Genomic DNA, 24,696 nt, shown 5'->3' on the forward strand with positions numbered 1-24,696 from the left:
ACACCATAATGTAGTTGGAGAAGATGTGTGTATAAACAATAATGACAAAGTAAAATAGTTTATATAATATAAAATGTCTTCATAGGAGAGCTCACCTTAACACTTAAAATATCACTATAGCTGGGTATATTAGTGTTATAAACCATTTATTAAATGTTGAAATAGATAATAGGGGGACCTAAAGTGTTGATGCACTCTAACAAAACAAAAATAGGTCTAGGGGAAGAAATTCAAAACAAGGGGTCCATTAAAATATTTTTTTAAAGACAAAAACTAAACAACACAGTTTTTGGAAGAAAGTATTTATTTGGTACAGTTGAGAGATAAATATACTGTACTTGAAACTTCAACACAAACTGCGCCTTTGACCTTCTCATAACACGAGTCATTAAATAAAAACAAAAGAACAATATGGCTTGAACTGTCAAGGAGGCCTCGACATGATTTAGATGTGTGTATTTAATACAATTTAGTCAAAAACATCTGAATTCACAATAATCTTGTCCAACAACTGAAATGTTGCTCCGTTTTCCACCAGAAACGTTAATGTAAAAGTCTGACAAGGACATGGAATTCATTTTTCTGTTCGAAATATGTACCCTGAAAACTTGTGTGCAGCTTTATCTTGAAACCTGTGGCACTGAAATGGGAAAGTCTAAAAAGGAAGAACTGCATGTGCAGTATAGCAACAATGAATGTTTCTCATGCAGTATTTAAAGAAAAATAAAAGTATCAAGCAACATGATTCCCAAAAGGCCATTAACTACAAATTGTACACTTCAGCATTGAGAAACACAGGAATGCTGGGAATTACAACTACAGAGTATCAGGCACAATACTCTGCATACAAATAGACTTTTCAGCAGATACACTATTTACATGTTTAATGATTACATTAAATACCAACTTAAATAGATGGACTAAAACTTTAAATAGTCTGGTATATAAATAGTCAATATAAGTCACTTTAAAAGCATGTTTATAGGACTTCTCCTCTCTGCAGCTCCCAAGAATAAAAAAAACAAGATTTCACCTTTCTGACTGAAGTAGCCAGACTTAATGGCAGTTTAAGGCATGAGCAAGTCACATTCTCCGTTGCGTTTTCTCTTAGATTATACCAGTAACATGATGACACATTATGCGCTAATGAGCCAGTGTTTGCAGGGAAAATGTAGTGGTACAATTACCAGATGATGCAGGGACAATACATACTTAAGACTGAGATGAATTATCTCAGGTTGTCATTTAAAAATCCCCCTTAATTAACAACTTGGTGTGCTCTAAGTGATTGTTACCTTCCCTACAGTACATCTCGATCCCAGTTTACATCTTAATTTTGGCATAGAGTTCATCAATTTGCTCTTTGAAATGGCTCTTGAGCTCATTCCTCTTAGCCTTCAGAGTAGGAGTCAGCAGGCCGTTCTGGACAGAAAACAGCTCAGGATGTAACGCAATATCTCTAACCTGCAGAGAAAAAGGAGAATGAATAACAAAAAAAGTCCTAATAAATATTTGCCTAAATTATTTGGTTTATGAAGTGTCCAAACATATTTGTGTTTTGCTTGATTTTCCAAACAAATTCTGCAAAAATAAGCAGCAAATTGTTACAATTGAGGAATTGTAAATAAGCCATTTTTTAAAAAGAAAAAAAAAAATCGCTTATAATTGATTTGAATTATTCAATTGGCTGATTAAATAGATTAATGTGCTACTTATTTTGGCTCTAATTAAAAGATGGGAAATAAAGAATTATTATTGGATCAAATGACAAATGTTGTTGCACAAAAATAAGTTTCTGCTGTCAGACCAAAAGTAGCAGAAGGGAAAATTCAGAACTCGAAGATACTGTAATCAAACATGGCAACAATCACCTGCTCAAAAGACTTGAGTCCTGCGTTTTTGCCCAACCTCAGGAGGTCCTCCAGAATGGCATTCTTCACATCCTAAAAAACAGTCAGAAAAATGTTAGCATGTATTAGCACATGGCTGTGTGTTTAATGGTGCTGATGGTTATAACTTTCACCTTGTTGTTGCACAGCTCAGAATAAGAGCCTTCAATCCCTTTTTTCTTGATCCAAATAGGTAAAAAGTCTGGATCGGGTACCACTATCCCCACCAGGCATGCCTGAAAAATCCAACACAGATAACATGAAGATCAGTGAAACACAAACTAGAAACTGTGCATTATGATTTACACCAGTTACACATGAATTACCTGTAAGCTGTCGCCGTGAACAAATATCTGAGCCACTGGGTCGCTGAGGTTATACACGCATTCGATTTTCTCTGGGGCTATGTATTCTCCTTGAGCCAGCTTGAAAATGTGTTTCTTCCTGTCGGTGATCTTCAGGGTGCCATTCTGCAACAAACCAGGAGAGAAACACAACTTGAAGTTAAGATTGCGACTGATGCTAGGCCACTCGACTTAATACATCCATCCACAACGACAAGATTGCCCTTGAGCCTGCGCTACTTACAGGAAGCCATTTCCCAATGTCTCCTGTGTGCAGCCATCCATCCTGATCAATTGCCTCTGTAGTTTTCTCAGGATCTTTCAGGTATCCCTGGAATACGTTTGGTCCTTTGACACATATCTAGAGGAAGAGATGATATCATTTACAAAGTTCTGACACTCATGCTATGTTTTTAGCCATGCTAGTGGCACAGTTTTAGGGAAGGCAATGTCTGTTTACAGAGTATGTATCCCCAAATGCAACAGTATGGCGTATTTATTTATATACTAATGGTTCTTGCTTATGGATGTGTTTTTAGGCCTGGTTATTCAGACAGGACTGATCAGTAGGGGAAATGTACTGTTTGATTTGCTCTCTTTGCTTATTATAATAATTATAATATGTTAAAAATAATGCTGGCAGTATCTCTACAAGATCCTTTGTTGGATACAAAGCAAATAAATACATTTACCCACTGGCTGTATGTGTTTGATAGTTACTGAAAAAGCACTCCTCACCTCTCCCTCTCCATTGGCTGCCAGGTAGTTCATTTCTGCCACATCCACCAGTTTGATACCGTTGCAGGGCAGAGGAGGCCCGACGTGACCTGCAGACGCAAAATAGACACAGTACAGTTTCATGGTGAACGAAAAACAAGACTTCAAACTTCACTGAGGACATGAGAATGACCAAGGGTTTTCACCTGCTGTCCAGTCCCCGGGCATTGACATAGAGCACCCAGCTGTGCATTCAGTCTGGCCGTAACCTTCATAAAACTGGAGTGCAGAACATATGTTTAGTGACACTCACTGCCGTTGATGAAGAATCTTTAAACAATCAATGAGATGGGCGAGTGGCTGTGGCTCACCTGACAGCCCAGTGCAGCTCGTAGAAACGTCAGGATGGTTGGAGACACTGGCGCTGCTCCTGTGATGATGAGTCTGACACGCCCGCCCAGGCTCGCCTGCAAAGTGTAGGAAAACCGTTGTTTATTCTATATTGTAAAACCAACTGATGATTGAATTCTTAAAGTTGCTGTAAGGAACTTCAAAAAGAAAAAGTTATTAAAGTAATTAACGTGCCTTTAACAGTATCATCGAATATTTAAAAAATAATTAGACATTTATCATTCTGTTTATGCATCTGCTGAGTTGAACAAAAAGACAAGATGCCATATTTACCTGCACTTTCTTGAAGATGATTTTGTCCCACATGCTGTCCCTTCTGACCACACCACCTTTAAGCTCTGCCTCCTTCCTCCTGAAAGCAAAATCGAGCAGCCATCTTTTCAGCGGCGTGTTGGCTTGACTAAATACCTGTGGAGGATTGAGACAGGCTTTATTTTAGTCACTGCATTTTATATCAAACGTTAAACAAGGTAGAGGAATGGGACTTATGTAAATTAACTGATTAAAAATAAAAAACACAATTGTCGAAAACGGAAATTCCTGAAGAAAAACACAAAAGAAAACTATCAGCTGGCTCGTCTCTGAACTATGGCTTATAGACTTACATGAGTAACAGATGAACTCTGACCTTATCAAACATGCGGTTGAGGAGACGTGGGACCACGGGAAAGACTGTTGGCTGCAGTGCCTTCAAATCATCCATCAAAAGTCGAATGTCCCCTTGGAAATAGCCAATTCGAGCCCCGTGAATGAGGATGACACCCTGATGAAGAAAGAGCTGCTCATTCCTGCTTGTTGCGAGTTAAATCAGTGTGACAATTTGACCAAAAGGGGGCAGTGTTGATACAAACATTTCACTGCAAAAGCCTACTGCACTATTTTCACAAGTCAGAAGCTGTTTCTGGTCACACTACTATGTCACCTTGAAGGTCAAGGACACATTGAACAGAAATAAAACAAGCCTCTCAAAAGGATCAGCAGTTATATTTAAAATATCGTGCATAGTGTATATATCTCTGGATATAACACCACAACGTGCTGATCACACAATGGAAGGAGCCATCAGACTGGCTACAGATTGTTTCTTGTTAAAACAAACATAAATGCAGTAATTTCAAAGATGGCAGTTTGTAAATACAGGTTCAACAGTTTGTATATACATGTAACAACAACCAAATCCATGTTTTTGATGAATATGCAAATACTATTAAGCTAGATTTTTTTTAAATAGATTTGTGAATTTCTACGGTTTTAAATGAAAAATACTTGAGTGCATCAGAAATATTTTTTAAGAATCTTTTTTATATGTATATACAACCATAACCACTTTTTGGTGCATTGAAAATTCTTCACTTGGAGTGAAGTCATTTATATGTAAATCCTGAAATACATTTCTGAATCCTTCTGTGTGCATTCATTAATACTGAGACTGGAAGGGAAATAAGTCCAACACATACCTGCACAACCCTCTCAAACATGTGAGCTAGGGGGAGATAGGATACATGAATGTCATGGAGGTTCAGCATGCAGTGCACCTGCAGAACACACAAAACAAAACACATGCATGTATGCAGGTCAAGCATGGTGTACTGTACCTCCACCACCCTCTCAAACATGTGGGCCAAAGGGAGGAAGGAGATGAGCACATCTTTATTGCTGGGCTTCAGTATGCCCTGGACGACAACACACATGAAGGGTGAGGAAGATGAGGAGGGAGGAACGGACAAAAGAGGACAGAGGAACAGAGGCAAGATGGACAGGAAAATATAAAAAGGGTCGAGGGTCAACCTGAGTCAGACAGGGATTTTAGATTTTGAGGAAGGTTTGTCAAACCGCTCCATGTTACATTATATTTGATCCAAACGTCATGGATACAAGGATGTATGTCTGGGGTGTGTGTGTGTGTGTGTGTATGCACTATGACGTTTGACATTTTTATGCCATACTTTGACTTTTAATAACATAATATACTTTGACATTTAACGACACTATTCTGTGACTTTATATGACATTTTTACAACATACTATACTTCTATGACATGCTATATTATGACTTTTTTCAACATACTATGATTTTTAAGACATTTTTTATTACATACTTTTTTTACAACATACTATGACTTTTTATGACATGCTATACTATGATTTTGTATTGATATCATACTTTAAGATGACTTAATAATTTGATACTTTCTGCATAATGCCAGGTACTACTACTATGAGTATGGTATTTCCTGCATTTTTTTAGACATATCTAGCAAATACCAAATTTTGATGAAATAGCTTTTTAGCTTTGAAAAAACAGTGGTAGTATAACAAACTTGCTTTGTAAATCGGTACATTCTTAATTCACTAAATCACATGTTTAATTGGGGGCGGGACTAGATAAGCTTTTGCTTCTCCCGCTTTCCCTTTGGGTCATGTGAATTGTAAACAGAAATAATTTGTGATGATGATTTATCTAACTGAAATGCCCGAAAATAAACAAATAAATAAACAAGATATAGAAGATAGTATTTGCTTCTTTATAAAGACTACTGTCCTTTAGAGTCTTATCTGTGATGTTCATTTCAACTGTCTTTTTTGGGTAATATTAACTGTAAACAAAACATAGATTAAATTATTTGCATGCATGCAGAGGAGGTGGAGGTTTTTTTTTATTCAGCTTTAAGTGTTGGCAGTCTTACTCTCAAGCTGAGACTGAAAACAAAGATTTTGAAAAGTGAAGGGAACACCAGTGGAAATCACACTTTGCATAAATTAATACAAAATTAAGAGAAGTAAAAGCCTGCTTAAGAACAAAGATTTAAATCAAACCTACATTATTAGACAGTGTCATTTATCTTAAGACTCAATACTTCAATCTTATATTGTCTGGCTGGTGTGGTTGTTTACCTCTGTTATTCTAATGAAAGCTGCAGTGTTGGAGATTACATTTCCATGAGTAAGCATTGCACCTTTTGGGTTTCCTGAAAGGACAATGATGATCATGATTATACATGAGGTCAATAGTACAATTTCAAAAAGGTTTAAGTTGTAAATAAGTTGTGTAAGTACCTGTGGTTCCAGATGTAAAGCAGATAATTGCGAGGTCCTCTGGTTTAGGGGGCTGTAATCAGATCACAGAGCTACACTAATGCATATGAAACCTGCATTGCTATTGCATTAGAAAATGTGCAAGATAATATATTTTATAACAGTGTAAAACCTAATCTTCTTCTCAGAGTCCTGCTGATTACAAATGAATTATCATAGATGAAAAGATGATTCTCACTGCAGCAATAAAGAGCTTTTTTGTCACATAATCACGTCAAACAAAGTGTGCTGTTCCTACTCACCACTGGTTTCTGGAGGTTGGCTTTACCCAAGGCCTGGAACAAGTACAAAACATACAGTGAGATATAGCATGTTTGCAGGACATGCTGATAATAATCATGCTTTGAAAACACAGCGCCCCAGGGCCTATTTTCCATTTAGTTCCGACCAGAACATATCTGAGTGTGACTCAAATAGCCACAACAGGAGACACAGCTCATTTTCCTGAACATCTGCTGACGATTGACGCTCAGTAGATAGATGTTGTAACGATGTACAGAGGAAGATTAGGTTGTTATTTTCACCTCCAACTCCCTCAAACTCAGAATCTCAATGCCGCACTCCTTTCCACGGGCCACCAGCTCGCTGTCAAATGGCTCTATGAGCACAATCGTCTTCACCGTTCGTCCCTTCTCGCCGATACAGTCCAGAATCATTTGAACCTTTTCGGGTACATCGCAGATCACTGTTGAGATGTCAGCTGAAAAATAAAAACAGATGGCATCATATTAACCACTCAGTTTGTCAGTATTAGTCTCTTTGATCTGGTTTGCTGCGATAGCGCTGCAAGTGGTGTGTGGTCAGAGTTCAAATGTAAACTTTTTTTGTACCTTTATCGATAATGTAGCCGATAGCTTCGATGCCGAGTGTGTCATACAACGGAACTGCCACCATGGAGTATGTGTAACAGGCCAGCTCTGAAATGGTCCACTGAGAAACAAAAATAAAGGTCCATATTACAAATGGGAAAAAATCATTTGTAGGAAATTACTTCCCCACCGCCCACCAAAACAAAAACAAAAAAGCAAATAATATGGCTATAACATATGGCTATAACTCCACGTAGTAAATCAAGACTACTGAAACCAGGATTAGCCATTAACATTTGCAAAACATAACCAGGATCCTGATCATGACCAGGATACTTGTACACAACAATTCTATATGGAGGGTTATATAGTGTAATAGCACCAGCTGCATTTACATGGACCCTAATATTCAAGTAATAATTTGAATAAAAATGCCTCATGTTACCACCACAATGATAAGACACCGGCCTGATTGGAGAGATCTGATTAAGAGACGTGGTATAAACCTTTGATAATCCATTCAATAGGAAAAAGCGCCAAATAATCATGTAAAAACTTAATCTGATCGCTTCTCTCTGGTTGACATAAATATATTCTTTTACCCCTCGTGGATGACGTAGCTTCCACGAGGGACCAAAGCATGGCAGGAACAAAACAAAAGTCATCTGTTGCTGACACAGCTTTTTTGTTTAAGTGGAGATACTACAGATGAACTTGCAAATATCTGCATGAAACTGAACCAGTCGTCAAATTTGATGTTTAAATATACAAATGAGGCATTATCTTGTAAAATATGTGCTATTTGCATATTTACAGAACAGAAATCTGAACATTGGATAAAGTCAGGTTAAAGATTATTGTTTCATTTTGTGGACATCTTAGAGTCAAAGGTTTTTACTGGGGGGATTTTGGATATCTCTCTATCACTCCATTGATCAGAAAATAAACAGCCATAAAAGGTTTTTAGGAATAAAATGTTAATGTGTTAATGTATATAAATCAGGCTATAAATGATATATGAACAAAACCCCTCAATAAAAACCTTCAGAATATAGATTGGAAAAAAACTGCACAACTTGGTGTTTGTAAATGCTACTAAAGTGGAGATTTCTGGCTCAGAATGAGAAAAAAAATATTTTGAGAAAAGTCTATGTTTTCTGAAGTTCTGAATGTTTAATTTAGTAATTGAGTAATAATCTAATGCTAACTTTTGGTGAATTTACGGACACGGTTGTAAAATAAACACCTTAATGTGTATTTTGAACGTTTTCTTTCCACAAGACTGAAAAAAAAATCTCAGAATTGACCAATGAATAAAAAATGTTTTGTGTTTTATGTTAAGGAAGGAACCAAATATTCTGCTCCTGTACTCAATGTATTGAATTTATTACATTTTCTCAATAACGTCGTATAAAAAAACCCAACAAAAACGTCTTCTTCTGATATATTTCCTTCAGATTAGACGCCTCACACCCTCTGTGAGCAAGTCTAAACAGTTATATATACTTAGTTTAACATCCATGTTTACAGTGAAGTTGGAATCTCTAATCAGAAAGATTTCAATCAGGTTGAGGAAATATTGTCGTGGGAGTTGTGGGTGATTCAAAGTTGGGGAACCAGGCTATATGTCATTGTCAAATGGAGAAACTAAAGAACAAATAAGGACACTACTCAGGTCATTACTCTCATCCTGCGGTCATATAAATTCACCCTTTTTCTGTTTCTGTAATGTATGATAGCAATTAGCTTTGTTGGCCACTCAAAACTTCTTGGATTGCATTATGGGATGATCTGAGTCAAAACTGTGCCATATTAACGCATGATTGATTTGCTGTACCTCTGGCCTGTTCTGGGAAAAGATGCCAATGAACTTGTCTCCTGTATGTGAGTGTCCTCTGTGAAGGAGAGCAGAGCCGACGTGTTCTGCTCTGTCTGCCACCTGTGCAAAACAAAAATGAATTTTTTGTATTTTTAAAAGGTATTGGCTTGATGTTGAACGTTAGAGTTCCATGTCTGTGGTCCACCTCTCACCTCTTTATAAGACTGCCACTCGTACGGCTGGTTTGGTTTCCTCGAACCTAGACAAGGTCCATCATCTGCGAAAGAAAATAAAGCTCGCTTTCTAAATTCACTGAAAGAATTTGAGCATATGTAACAGATACAAGAGATACACTCACTTGATACTCGGAGCCCTCGTTGAAACACCTCATACATCGTAAGAGCATCGCTGTAGTAGTGCGTCATGTGCTCATCGCTGTCGTTCAGTACTGACCTCCTTGCATATTCTCCACCCTAGGAGAAAAATAGCACAAAGTTATGATCAGCATTGACTGAACCTTTTTCTCCTCTACCTCAGGACGCATTACCACGTTTCTTTGATCCTGAGCCATTTTATGTGTTCCGAACACGTGTGGACAGGCGAGACACATCTCTGTTCACTGCCTACGTAATGTCCGCTGGCAGGTCAAATGGCCGCACACATACATGTAGTTATTGGGTCCACACTCCTGTCAATCAAGTTAGCGTTTTTCTTGTGTGTAACAGATACATGGAGATATCAGCACAATCCAACACATCTCCTTCCCTAGAGCAAAACAACAGTAATGCAAAACGTCATCCAGCTGGTGGTAAAATGGGAAAATTAAAAGCCAGTGCCGCACTGTCACCACGTCCTGCATCGATTACTTATTTTACTTTTATGTCCTTGTCGGGGATGCATCACAACACATTGGCATTCACACCAAGAGGTTAAGTGTTCAAGTGGTTAGATTGACTGGATCACATTGCGCCTCAGTAGTCGTTTACAGTTTATTTAGCAATGTCCACGATTCGATCGCCCAACACACGTTTGTAAACAGGGTCCAAGTGAGATGATGCAGAGCTTGGATTTATATTGTGGTATATCTGCACTCAGGAGAATGTGTTCATGATGCAGCAGGTGTAGTTTGAGCTGAGTAATGACACAAAATAGTGGGACAAAAGAAGCAATAGTTGGTGCCAGCCATGTATACTCTACTGAAATATTTCCAATATAATGCGGCAGGTACTGCAACCTAATAAAGCCTCCTTTGAGAGGGGGTTTAAAAGCAACTAATGGCTGTATTAATAGTTTAGTCATTATTTACTAATGCTTTATAGATCAATTATCAGACACTCACACTGTGAGAATGACTACTGAGTTGCTAGGTTGTAAAAAACCCACCTGGCTCCTCTTTAAATAAATAAATGTCCATTAATCATAAAAAAGAGACTTAGCCATTAACTGTGCAGTTATTGTTAATAAGTTATAAAGGCTTTATATCCATCAGGTCTGCAATTGTAAATTAGCTGATCAGAGGTCAACAGTTCATGAATTAAAAGCTAAAGCTGAAAAGAGAGTGTCCTGCTGACGGATAAACATCAACCAAAGGGATTTTTCACAACCTGGCAACCTAGAAGCTGCTCTAATTAATGGCTTGAATTTCTATTTTTTTTAGAAAGGATTTTAAAAATATTGATTAAGTGCACTTTACAGTATGAGCACGGCCAATGATAACTTGTCTGAGATGATCTTTTTAGCACTTTAAGTGAGATGAGGATGACAAAGCTTGCAATTTCAAGAACTTCAGCTGGGATTAAAGTTTCTGGGACGTGTGCCATGAAAATTCCTGCTGAATGAGGTCTGCTGACTAGTTTCCTTCCAGTAGTTGGATCATGCTTCAGTTATTCCTCAATCGCACATGATTACTAGACGGTGCATGAACAGACTTGTTTTCTGTGTTGTACTTCCATGTTGCATGAATTCATGTATGACTTCTGATATTACCAAAAGAAAAAAGATCACTTACTGGCATTTCCAGAGACTGCAGCCCGAGGTCACAGGGTGGTTTGAGGGCTTTTGGCCGGGAGGCGAACCAGTAGGTGGTTATGGCGGCGAAGGCACCCATGCCCATGAGTGCATTGGTGGGCAAGGCGCGCACATACTGCCGAAGATCATCCAGTTCGGGAATGCGCAGCTGTCTCAGGACTTCCTGAGCCTGCATGACTGTTCTGCACTGACCCTACAGAGACAGGAACATTATTACAGAAGGCAACTGCACGTTTTTCTGAGATACGTATGATTTAAACACAAAATAAAACAAATTAACATGCATGATGAGTTTAATCATAGACTTCTTTCTTTTAGTCATTTCTTATTAAACTGAAGGTTTCTCATTTCAAAAGGAAATTGTCTACAATGTGGTTCCTTCAGGATGTGGTAGTATTTTATCTTTTTATCAATGGGTCTATTGTTTTAGACCATTACGCAGCAACATGAGAGCCTGCTCACGCTGAAGAAAAATAGTGGGCCCATTCAGAGTTATAGACAAATCCACTCCCATCTGTGAATACACCCAATGCAATAAATGTTTAAAATGTCTTCAAAAGGTAGTTTCAAAGCTTGGAAGATACAGTACAAACAGCAAATTACTCGTTCAAGTTTAAGTTTTAATTGTCATTTCCACATATGTTTTGGAAACAAAATCCCTAACAAAAACACTATGAACAGTTATTGTGAATATAAGACAGTATAGATAAAAATAAATAAAAAATAATGCTGTACAACTGAACTATAAAACTATTAGAATTGGATAGTATAAATGATGCCTAATTATTTAGTGCAGCAGGATAAATAGTGCAATGGAACAAATAGCAGATATGATATGCAACAGTTATGAATATATCAAAGATAATGCCCTAGATAATACTATGCGAGTCATTTTCAAGTTTTAAAAAAATATCCAACTTTCTCTTGCCTTCAAATGTGACAATTTCTGTCAAATATATTTCCAATCAACAGCAGCATAGTGTTATTTCTTATCTTGGAGCTGTCAAGCAACACACAGTACGCAAAGTTTGACATAATACAGCACTAGTATGAATACTTGTTTCTGGCACGATTTAATAATGACAGAGAAACAGACAGTATGAAACCAAACAAGCTTAAAGGATAAATCTACAGTTAATCGTACAGAGCAGCAGCACTATTCAGCGCTACTGATTATTTGGCAGATTACAGATATATCACTGTTTACTGTCTCAACTATTCAGACTTGACTTGTGTCATGAGCAGGGTTCCTAAACATTTTCCGTTTCAAAAATCCACACTTTTCCAGAAATGTTCACACTTCTCGGGGATAATAATAATAAATGGTTTAAAAAATCCAACTTTTTATGTTAAATTCTGACTATGTATGCCATTAGGTTGCAAAGTAATTAAAGACATTTTTACATACGCATTGTAGCTCATATAAGTAAATGAACTCCAAACCGAGACATGTTCAATGCACAGCATTTTATTCAAACTAAATGCTTAAAGAGTGAAATTAATAACTGTGTACCTGCAGCCCAGACAGTAACAGTAGGAATGAACAATTAACCAGGAACAAAAGAGGAAAACAGTCTTTGCTCTGTTGGCTTTAGATGGAGTAAACATATTGTAAATAAATAAATGATAATGAATTAAAATAAATCATAAATAAAATGCCGACGACATGCATGGGAAAGAAAATCCAATAAAAATGAGAACTGCAGTCGCAGGACAAATGGTAACCATGGTAACCTGACATCATTCTACAGCCAGCTTGATTAGTTTCATATCATCTACAGGTCGGCTTCGTCGCGTTAGTAAACTTGTTTTGATTTGTATATATTAATATATTTTATTTTAGAAACATTTTCCAAACTCTTTTCCCCTTTTCCAAACTTTTCTGCCGCAGGAACCTTTTAATGACCTTAACACTATCCTTCAATAAAAATAGTTCAGAAATCATCATAATCAAACACTTTAAGTTGATTTTAATTGGTTTAGATCTTGCACTTTTCAGAGAAATCTTATAGCTACTTTTGTTTTATTCCTTTCTTTAAAAAGTAGCCTATAAACATTGTGAGATAATATGTATATGTGAGTTATTCACCTGAGCACAAAGTTAAACAATAGTAGTAATGAAACTTCTTGAGCTGTCTTTATGTTTTAAATCCATAAAAAGACAGATGGAGATTGTTTTCAACGACAAAACTCTCACAGAGATACGCTGCTGAAAGTTCTTTTACGTTGGCCATTGTTCTTGTTCTGCACATCCACAAACAACGCATACAAAAGGAAGATGTGGTATCCCATTCAACAGCTGTGCACTTGGAAACAAAGACACAGGAAGGAAATATGACTCCACACACATTTGCACATCACAAGCCTCCATGGGGGTATAAGGACATGACCACAGACACTGTATGCTGAACACTCTGCTGATGTCTGAGGGGAAGTGAGTCAGTCAGACTTTTTACATGTTAATATAAAAAAATGCAGATTAGACAAGCCTGTGGCAACAAGGACTAATGTAAACTCTCCAGGCAGCTACTATAATTTTAATTTATTATCAAACTGGGCAGCTTTATGTACATCGTGTTCAACTTGTTTGACCTCTAGATTTGACTGTTACAGCCCTGAAGGTAGACGAACAACCACCGCGAATGATAGGTAACAATTGACTTCTCACCTACTTCTATTATTACCACAGAGCTCATGGCAACTGGGACCAGTGCCAACTTTGAGAGGGTAGTAGTCGACACGCTACTTTTCTTTAAAGGGAGACAGTACAGGTGATAAGGGTAACAATTTTGAGTAATAGACATCACCAAGAAACTTAATTACTTTCATTAAGACAATTATTTTGTTTTACATGTTATCTGAAATGCTATGTTGAAATGAGGCATTATCTTAAAAAAAAAATCCTGTTTCATTTTGTCAACATATTTGTCAACATATCCTCAGTTAAACAGAGGTTTTAACTGAGGATAGTTCACACTGAAAATACTATCAATCGCCATAAAAAAACAATCACAATGAACCTTCCCAGCTGGTTACTTAAATGAAGACTTTTTTTCTGTTAAAAGTTTTCTGAAATGTTGTGTAAATATGCAAATGATGCATTAGCTAATGCTAATTTGGTGAGTTAAGGAGAAATCTACAGGTGCAAATAGACAGAGTGTAGCAAAATAAACACTTGCATGTGTATTTTGGATGTTTTCTTTGAACTAGCCTGAATGAAGACACGTATGGAAACAAAACCCGCCAAAATCTCACAAGTCGCCACCTTAATTGACTCTTAATGACAACTTAAGCAGTAAGCTGTTGAATGTGCCGAAAGATCAAAAAAGATTAATTACAATCTCCTTAATTTATACATTCAAATACCAAAACAAAAGAAAGAATCCTGAAAGCTGTCCTGTTATATTTGTGCCATAAATAAAAAACGCAATAACCAAAACGCCATATTAAACATCACAAATGCTGCACTAGTCGTACAGGTGTTTCTAATCCCCACTATGAAAGACAAGATGATCACACCACTTCTCTCAGCACCAGGACAAACTTAAAAAGTAGTAAAGAAAAAAAACAAACACTATTGATTATTGACAAACGAGGATATAATAAATCTCTTTACTCACAGTCCCACAGTGTTTTATACGAAGAAACGTACAGACTGTCTCCAATGGTGCGGAGGTACAGTTATCTGGCAGGCCCTTTGCTGCAGCAGTTGCTATTAGAAGGACTCACACTAACCTCTAATAGACCTCTGAGGTTCTCACAACTATGAATAGCAGAAACACGCCCCTTTCAAACAGAAACACAGACGCGTGAGGCAAAACTACCCACTCACTGGAGTAGTGGGTTGATAGGAGCCTGAGCTTTTTTAGTGCACTTGTCTGTGTGTAAAACTAGTGTAAAGGTAACGGTTGTGAACTGATGGTCGATCTGAGTGACTTCAACATTTCTCAATAATGTTTATTCAATGCCCAATATCTTATCACACATTATCTGGTGTATGTACAGTGTGTGCAATTCTTGTGTTGCCAAGCATCCAAACTGGTGAAACTAGTCAGACAAAGAATTACGCAGTAATTACAAAAAAGGTCTTTGTATTCTACATAATAGACATGTTGACAAAGAAATCCCCCTGTTTTCATACTGATATCCCAGAGTATGTGAGCACTAACACTGATTAAACTGGGCCTGAGCATGTGCAGATTCCACGGAGTCTAAGATGAAAAATAAGTTATCATTTCCAGTTAATTACCTACAGTTGAGAGACGACACATTCTTTTTCTTGTATTTTGAGACAATTCATTAATTTGAGACGAATGAAGACTGTTGGCACAATGTGGATTTCTTGCTTAAACTGTCTGCTACAACAAAGACAGAGTAAAAAGTATCAAGCCTGAGAGTGAACTAAGTGTCTTCAGCTGTAACTATAACAAGAAAAATGCACATGTATCTTTTTGGAGTGGAACAGAAAGGTGTATGATAATGCTGCTGAAATGCAGCAGTAGGATGGTATGAATAAAATGCTATGTACGTATGTTTCATGAGGCAGTTGCGTTGGATTTGGACGAGCAGGTCATAAAGTTGCAAACTAACCCTTGTACAGTGTCTAACTTGCACAGATACAATAATTAGCAATGTTTTTGGTGATAGACATAGGATATTATGGATAGGATTAAACATAAAACAAGATTCAGCAAATGAAATACCTGACAAACAGAGATGTTTCATCACATTGATGCTAAATCTTCTTATGGCCACTCTGACTAAAATCTGCAATATGACCCAAAAAAATGAATTAATCATCATAAGTGATTTGTCAAATTATAAATTGTTTATTTACAGCTTTAGAAATAACAGGATTTCATTGTTTTCCCTGTATGATATCAAACAAAGTTTAAAAGCTGAAACTTTTTTAATTTCAAATATTTTTTAGATAAACTTATTTGTTTGGTTTACGAAATGTCAGATATTGTAAAAATACCAATAAAAATGTTTCTCCTTTTGTCTGAACATAAGTCCAAAACACGAATTAGTTCAGTTTATTATTTATTTTTATATGCGACAAAGTGGAGCTGCAAATCATCTGTGTGAACCGTTTTTTTTCACTCTTTTGCTAGGAAATTACTGAGTCGATTAATCACTATGCAAATTTAACACATGAATTGGTCTTTGGAAATATGTTATCTTGGGATTTGGGTCCAGATTTCTCTTTTTTTTTGTCTTCCGGTCAGATGTCCAAGTGCAGACACACACCACTGATTGCATTGCTTGGCAGAGAGTGGTTGACAGGCAAAAGGTAATGCAACACCCCCCCTCCCCGCCACCACCTCTGCCCTCCATACTTGGACTGGGAAGATTACAAGCCAATGGCAGAGCCGGCTCGCCAGTCACCCCACACCCAAGCACACAAGACATTGGAAAAAAGAGGGGGAGAGGGCAGCTGGTTCATTTGACACATAACAGAACATCAAGACTGCAGCTTGCGAGCAGACTACAGCTGTAATTTTGAAACCACAGCCAGGAAGTTGCAACACGTGGTCGGCCGGTCACACTCGATTTCCTCAAAAATGTTTGAGTTCCTCTTCGTGGGACGGCACACAGAGAGAAAGAAAAAAAAAAGAAGCTAAAAGACCAAAAGCAATGTGACACCACGCAGCTATTTGGCACCAGGTCAGATAAACTAAACTCATTATTACAACCTTATCACCGGAGGAGCAACACATGGAGCCCTTTAACAAACTTTACTTAATCCCTTTTTGACAAGGACACTTTCAGATCTCAGAGGCAGCTTTCTCTCAGATGGTTTATGTCACACACAGCTGAAATAATTAGTGGATAAATCAATACTTGGGGCTGTAGTAATAGAGATACTTGACTTTAAAGAGTTTGGTGCCTTTTTAAGAATTTCCAAAACAAAGAAGACAAGTGCACAGATCTAATGAATGTATATTAACAAATCTGGCTAACTAGCTTACAACCTCCATTAGTAAGTAGTTAACATAGCTCAGGAGCACATCATGGCAATAATATTGTCTTCTACATTTATCATCAAGTGGTTACTATGCCGACTTTTTGCCTGAACACTTAGCTTCAGCCAAGTTTTTAGCAAATTGTCACAAGTAGCCATCAAGTGCATCTAATTTAGAACCTTTATACAAGATTATTAATTATTCAGAGTCAACCAGGAGACAGCTGTTTTCAACTCATCGAGCTAACGTGAGCGTAAGTACTTCGCTAGCTACATTTAGTAAACATTTGTCATTTTATCTAGCAAAATCATGACTTGTTCTGCGAATGTCTGTCTATGATGTCATCATCGTCTGAAAAAGAAAATCCTTGAAAAAAAAGTCTCAGATTGAATAAAGTCATTCATCAGATTCAAAAATCTACTTTCTTTGGGGCGAGTTCGACCCTGACCTCTCTCTCTCTCTCTTCCCATTTCCTGTCTAATAAAGAGGCTTGAAAAACCGCCAAAATATAATCCTAAAAAAATAATCAACTTTCTTTAATGAATATAACTAGTATGTTTCTTCAACATATGTGTACATTACAGTACATGTAGGCGGGAGGCTAATCCAATAATCCCAACTATATTCTTAAACAACATTGTGCTACAACAGAAACAACGCTCTGTTAGTTATTGAAGATATTAAAGATGTTTAGAATATCACACTAGCTTGAAACAAGCCTGTGTTAGTCTCATCTTTATCTGTAACTGTGCAGGTACAAGTCTGTGGTTTATTAATAGACAAGCAAAAACAACAAAACTGTGCAGTATTGAAATTTTTTAGGATTGAAATGTGAACATTATTTTGAATTAAGCTTCAAATTATTTAGTACAGCCTTAATACACAGAGAAAGTTATTGGTCTTGTAAACCAAATTATTTGGTATGAATTGAAAAGTATATCAAAGAGACACAGAGTACTTTTTTTATTATTATGGTAGCAAGACGCTGCCATAGCAGGTTAATAGATGACAAAATGAATAGTTAGTTGGAGCCCGGATGTCATAGACATCTGTAAAACATTAGCTCCTCCACATCCTTGTTCTACATCAATGCTTCTCCATTACAGATTTTCTGCCCGATATAGCTCGATAAAAAAAGTGTGTCAACCTGAAACCAAACCAACAACCACATACAGCCGTTCACTATTGACTCTGTTCTAAAAATGCAAAACGTTGACATCTGAAAATCATGCGTTATTGATTTATTGGATGTTGTTGTTGGATCTGCTTTAGTCGAGCTACCAATGCCTCAACGATATTTCAATGGTTACAGTACAGCATGTCAGTAATCTAAAAAGAAGGATGAGTCAATGTATTTCTGTGCAGGTATTATGTAGTGTATCATGAGGATGCACCAAGACAACTTATTGACCAGTTTTTCCTGATTACTGTGGTGGATGAGTGGCACTCTAAAGGAAAGCTGTAAAAGCGTGAACAGGAAGCCATAACCTAAACCCTCTCAGTGCACGTTTGTCACTGCACGTCTAATGGATGGTGGTTGAAGCTCATGTGACTTCAGTGTGACATCTTTTCATCTGCTTCACCCCTCCGCCTGACTCGTGTCCATCCTCCTCCAGTGACATTCAACCCCAGTTTTGAGACACAAGAGGCTGACCTTGCACAAGACGACCACGCTAAACACTGGAGGTCCCGACCTCCCTGGTGAAATCGCACACTCCCAGTCACGTGGTTTCAGTGGAGAAATATAGGGGAAAGGGAGGGTGGAGGATGGGATTTGTTTAGTGGAACAAAGGTCAGCAGCTACCAACACAGCGTCAGGACACATGACCTCTACAACACTGTAGGTCAAAGAAAACGTGCTGGCGTTTTGAAATGATTGTGCAGGAGTCTCAGTAGAGTCTGGATAGCAAATCAAACTTAAAGGTCAGAGTTTTCTTGGTAAGTAACAAACGTTATCTTCAGATTCACTCTTAACACAACATTGTTTGGTTCCTTAAGGTTTTACAAAAGTGCAAATGTATTTCTTTACTGATAAAACATTCAAAGCTGACTTTTAAATTGTGCACTTTTAACTAGTCATTTTGACTGCATTGCTACTCTTTATGTGCCACTACCACCAACTGTCAATCAGCAAAATAGCATGAAACCATCACAAGGAATGTACATCACATCCTTGTGTGCATGAACAAACAGTTAGGACCCACTCACAATCTAAATAAGACATAATACATACCATTTATATAGCGCATCTCTGCCTTAGCGGTAAAGTGCTTTCAGAACTTGAGTCTCATTCGCACACATAGTTGCTGGTTGGTCACTTTATTGCTATTTGCACACACACACACACACACACACACACACACACACACACACACACACACACACACACACACACACACACACACACACACACACACACACACACACACACACACACACACACACACACACACACACACACACACACACACACACACACACACACACACACACACACACACACACACACACACACACACACACACACACACACACACACACACACACACACACACACACACACACACACACACACGCACACACACGCACGCACGCGCACACACACACGCACACACGCACACGCCAATATTACACTCACCGCACAACTGTACATTCTTATCATATTTTTCCTCTATATTCTATTTCTATATTTTTGTAAACTTCCTTCTTGCTACTTGAGTACAGCTTAAACATGAATTTACTTCAGGGTCAATAAAGTTTCTGACTATCTATCTATTTAACTCACATTCAACAACAGGTTTCAGTGTCTTTTCTTGGGCTGCCCCCAAATAGTCGACTCATTGGTCCATTAGTCGACTAATCGATTTAAATGATGACCGCTGGTCGACCAAGAAGATCCTTGGTCGGGGGCAGCCCAAGTATTTTCAGTGTTTGTTTTTTTTAAACACTTCCAGGCACTTTACTTTAACCTACTACTCAGTAAAATCTAAAGAACTTCCCAAAGCTTGATTTTAAAGCCTTTGAGTTTACGTGTAAGGGTGGGGCCTTTAATTTCAATGTCTCACCAAGAAAGAAGAAGTGGTTTGTAAAACTGTAAATTGTTCCCAAACCTCTCATGCCTGAAAACATCTATGTGAAAACATGTGACTCTACTTGTAACAGGAAGTCAGCCTCATATGACAAACATCTGATTGACATGAAATTTACATTGATGTAGAGCAACATAATGCATGTTACGTGCATGTTATGTTGCCCAACACTGTGGCAGCCATTTTGCACAGGAAACAGGAAGTTGTCGCAACTTGAATGTACATTGTCCAATCTGCCCCCTATATCTCATACTTGATAAGAGTCCAGGTGTGAGGAATTCTACACGCTAATATTCACTCACATTCATAGCACTGCCAACACAAAGTCAGCCTTATATGACAAACATCAGATTGGCACTAAATTTACATTGTGTTGTCTACACTTGATATGGATTAAGTGCCTGATGTCTAACACCACATAGTGGGAATGCACGGAGGCAGCGACCAGCGTCCTGCCAGCAATCCGATGTGCAGGAGGTTACAAGGGCCCGTTCACCGCCGCACGCAGCTTTAATTTTTAGTGACTTGGAATAAAAATGAAAAACTCCACCTAACTTTTTGGTGCTAGTTTTTAAATTTTCATTTAAAATCAGGCTGCAGCTATTCTGTTCACCACAAATGCATCTGTCTTTTACTTTCTTGATTATTTGTTGAGTCATTTAATCAATACAATGTCACAATGACATAGTCTAGACTGGTCTGGACTACACTGTTTACACAGACTTGTTGACTCTGCAGATATTATCACACCACTGTCACTTCACCATGTGATTTTGGCCCCATGTCTTGTGTAGTCTATTTCTATTCTATTCTTATTTTAGTTATATATTTCTGTCACTTTCTATACTTATCTGTATTTATTTATTGGCCTTTAACTACGGCAACAACCAGATTTTCCTACTGGGGATCAATAAAGGTTTATCTCAATCACATTTAATGACGTGTTATTGTTTATTTTGTCCAACAAACAGTGCAAAACTACCAAATATGCAGTTTACCATCACATCATACAAGGTTACAGTTACATACCCTTCTGCTAAATATCATCACTGTCAGTATGAATGACAGTTTATATATTGAAGTTTACCTCGTTCTGTTTTGTTGGCCTTGTCTTTAGCTCTTTTGTCTATGAGCATTGAGAGTAACAAAAAAAAAGTGTGTCAAATTCCTTGTTTGTGTACACAATTACTCAGCAAATAAAGCTGATTCGGATTCTGAATGTCAGGGATTGTTGTTTGGAAAATTACTTAAACAATGAATCAATTATAATAGTTCCTGATTATTATTCTGTCGATCAGCTAATGATGAGTAGTTTTTCAGTAGCAGTACCACAGTAAACTGTCAGCACCTGAACAGACATTACACTCAATATATACAGTAGTCGTGTGAAGCAGGACCACATTGTCCCCTGGATGAGTGACTAATGTACAAAATGGTGCGAGATATGAATTGTCATGGTGTTTTGGTTATTTAACTGAATCTTATTTTCCCAAAATGGGATGATTTCTTTTAACTAGCTGATATTGTATAATGCCTCCAGTTTAAAAGAAACAGCATTCACAGTAACGCAATATTCTCTCAACGTTCATGCAGACGCCTGATAAACTGAGGTTAGCTTGTTAACCAGGATCTTCAACTTACTGCTCTCACATGATTCTTTCTTAATTGCCTTTAATCAGTTAGTGACATAGGGAGAAGTTGGTTTGGATGACTTTTCTAAAATCATGCCCCAAGCTGAAATTCCTGCTTTAAAAAGGTCTCGCATCAGAGTCGTTGTTGTGAAAACATAGACTCGTTTTCATGCCATCAACACCAACACAGGATGATTAGCTGATGCTGGTATTCTCAAATGACCAAACTGCCCCTCAAGCACAAAACCACAGTGTCCCTCTCTGTTTGCTGTAATGAAAGCTCCTACTGTACTCAAGGGCAAAATCACACATGATTTGAGTCACTGCGCAGTCATTTTACAACTATCCCATGTCTGTGACCATGGCCAAAAGAGCATTACCTAGTGTTTTAAAAATGATGATGGGAGGAAAAGACAAACACCCACTCGAGCTACATTCCACACATTCCTGTTTGGGGAAGTTTGCCATAAAACACCTCCTGGTGGGTTATGATCTGCTTTAACTTTCATTTTACAGCAAGTTTGAGCTCTGAAAACCTGCTCACAATACAAGATGTGTCTGACCTCCACCCACCTCCAACAGTCAAACCTCTGATCTTAATAACGTTTGTTTCTCTACAGTATGCAGTGAAGTTTAAAAAAGGACCACATCTGCATTTTTGCAAGTTAACGGAAAATTACATATCACATTTTTGTTGATCAAATTCAATTAAATTAGATTTTTGAATGTTATTTTCCTACAGTTCAGGCAGACTTAAGTTTCCATACTTCTTTGCATATGGGCCTGCTATCGTTTACTTTTCACATCTGGGACAGAAATGAGTGTAAACCACACACACACACACACACACACACACACACACACACACACACACACACACACACACACACACACACACACACACACACACACACACACACACACACACACACACACACACACACACACACACACACACACACACACACACACACACACACACACACACACACACACACACACACACACACACACACACACACACACACACACACACACACACACACACACACACACACAATGAGGAAAGCCTCTAAAGATGCACTACCATGGAAACAGCACTGAATGTGGGTCCTGTTAAACATGTCAGCTAAAGTAAGTTGGAAAATAACAATATGGAGCACTGAATTAGATACATTTACTGTTAATTAAACTTATTACGCTTATAAATACCGGCAGAAGAGCAGGCTTCAGAGAGAGACCTTCAGCGACTTCACTTCAGCCCCCGCAAACAGCAGCAATATTTGACTTAACTTTTTATTTTTTTAACATAAAAGCATAGTGTTAACACATATAACATGTTATTTTACATGAATTTCGGTCTCAAATGTGAAGAAAAGTAGGTTCCATTGCCAGAATATAACACTGGAAAAGTGTCACAAAATGTTTACCTTTGGTGCCCCATTAGTGTTTGGTCAATAAAGATGATTCTGAACAAAGTGGTTCCAATAACAATAATAATAACAATATCGGTATCAGGACATAAAAGGCTGGTGGGCTATCTGCCACTGCACACTGATCTGAGAATAAGAATCTGCTTCACAAAGTTTATTTATTTCTGTTGTGAAAGGAGGAAAAAATAATCTAATATCTCAGTGGACTACTTTAGGAATGCCCTATGTTTGTTATATGCGTCAGATCTTTCAGTCAAATATTGGTATCACCTTTAAAAGCCCACAGTCGTGCATTACCAAACAGCATGATGATAAAGGTAACCTTAGCCTAACACTACATGTTCACTGTGATGATTGATTATACACGTCCAACAGGTTTCATAAGACTTTGTATGAAAGACTGGGAGTGGCTGTAATCTGAAAATCCGTATTTACTTGTCTACTCCTCGATGTGCTATAAAACTCTTCTCGTGCATGTGGGATGGGTGGTGTGAGGTTACCAGGTCAGACGCATAGTGAAGTAAACGGATATGGCGGGGGATGCGTGCCTCTACATGCGCCTGATAATGGTCACATTGTTCCTGTTTTGCCCGGGTTGTAATCTTATTTTACAATGGCGTCAGTGTGCAGGAAAGTTGGGCACACACAAAGCAGGTGAGGCGGAGATTAAATTAAAAAAAAAAAGTTTCCAAACAAATTATAATTTCACGCACACAGTGGCTGATCAGATGCTACGTGCCCATGTAAATCTGTTATTTCAGGGCATGGGCTTCAGACACTTACACGGGAGGATCTCAGCGATACCGACACGTAAAAGACATGGACACGTTGTTCTGACTAAAGCAGGACATGGACTGAACACGCCCTCGATGTGAACATTAGGAGATAATCGGAAGCGGAGATGTGGTGTGGAGAAAAGATACAAAACGTGGCTCGGCTCGTTTTTTAAGCGAAGACGAGAAGGATTTTTTTTCTTCTTGCGGTCTCGTAAAAGCATCACGTTTTTAACAAATATCTAAATAAGATCATCTCGTGTACGCCGATGTACGAGTGAATAATTGATGCAGAAAAGGTGTGAAATGTTACGCACTGACCTGTGGGCAGCAGCGGATCCGGAGACTTGAGCCTGAGTCTTGAGGAAGCAACAGCGGCTGCAGCTGTCTGCGTTTGACGCGGCTGCTGCGGCTCTCAGCCAATCAGGAGCCGCCACACGTGTTTGCGTTGCCTAAAGTGTGAGAGCCGCGCTGTCATTGGTCAATATGTTGTGCGGAAACTCACACACAAAATTTGTATTATGATTATAACCGGAATAGGCATCTTGAGGAGCAGCACATGCATGCAGCGGTAGATAAGTACGGTGGCTTAGAAAGCACATTAAATCAGTGGTGGAAGAAGAACTCAGAGCTTTGACTCCAGCTAAAGTAATAATACCACACTGTAGAAATAAGCTGTTACAAGTAAAAG

General features: G+C 38.1%; 1 protein-coding gene across 4 annotated transcripts; it reads right to left on the reverse strand.

Moving 5' to 3' along the window:
* Window positions 1-297: 297 nt before the first annotated feature.
* On the reverse strand, window positions 298-24,386 carry acsl1a (acyl-CoA synthetase long chain family member 1a). Of its 4 annotated transcripts, none has more exons than XM_083933432.1 (21): window positions 24,327-24,386; window positions 11,094-11,306; window positions 9,444-9,558; window positions 9,298-9,362; window positions 9,104-9,205; window positions 7,288-7,387; window positions 6,982-7,157; window positions 6,700-6,732; window positions 6,419-6,470; window positions 6,257-6,330; window positions 4,819-4,896; window positions 3,990-4,124; window positions 3,635-3,769; window positions 3,322-3,417; window positions 3,157-3,229; window positions 2,972-3,060; window positions 2,478-2,594; window positions 2,216-2,359; window positions 2,024-2,125; window positions 1,872-1,943; window positions 298-1,464 (listed from the first exon to the last, which is right to left on the reverse strand). In XM_083933432.1, the coding sequence occupies exons 2-21, from the start codon at window positions 11,286-11,288 to the stop codon at window positions 1,324-1,326; spliced, it is 2,094 nt and encodes a 697-aa protein (XP_083789558.1). In that variant the 5' UTR covers window positions 11,289-11,306; window positions 24,327-24,386; the 3' UTR covers window positions 298-1,323. The 4 variants fall into 4 exon arrangements, with proteins under 4 accessions (XP_083789558.1, XP_083789560.1, XP_083789559.1 ...); XM_083933434.1 differs by lacking the exon at window positions 4,819-4,896 and adding an exon at window positions 4,957-5,034; XM_083933433.1 differs by lacking the exon at window positions 24,327-24,386 and adding an exon at window positions 14,734-14,816.
* Between the last annotated feature and the right edge of the window lie 310 nt (window positions 24,387-24,696).

Source organism: Echiichthys vipera, assembly GCF_963691815.1.
Source record: "Echiichthys vipera genome assembly, chromosome: 2".
In the NCBI taxonomy this organism is placed as follows: domain Eukaryota; kingdom Metazoa; phylum Chordata; class Actinopteri; order Perciformes; family Trachinidae; genus Echiichthys; species Echiichthys vipera.

Bases quoted from the DNA above. Each gene is read 5' to 3' on its own strand.
- acsl1a (XM_083933432.1), bottom strand. From the start codon at position 11,288: ATGCAGGCTCAGGAAGTCCTGAGACAGCTGCGCATTCCCGAACTGGAT. The intron at 7,388-9,103 runs GTACAGCAAATC...TTTGTTTCTCAG, and splicing joins TTTCCCAGAACAGGCCAGAG to TGGACCATTTCAGAGCTGGC. The intron at 2,126-2,215 runs GTAATTCATGTG...TGGATTTTTCAG, and splicing joins TTCACGGCGACAGCTTACAG to GCATGCCTGGTGGGGATAGT.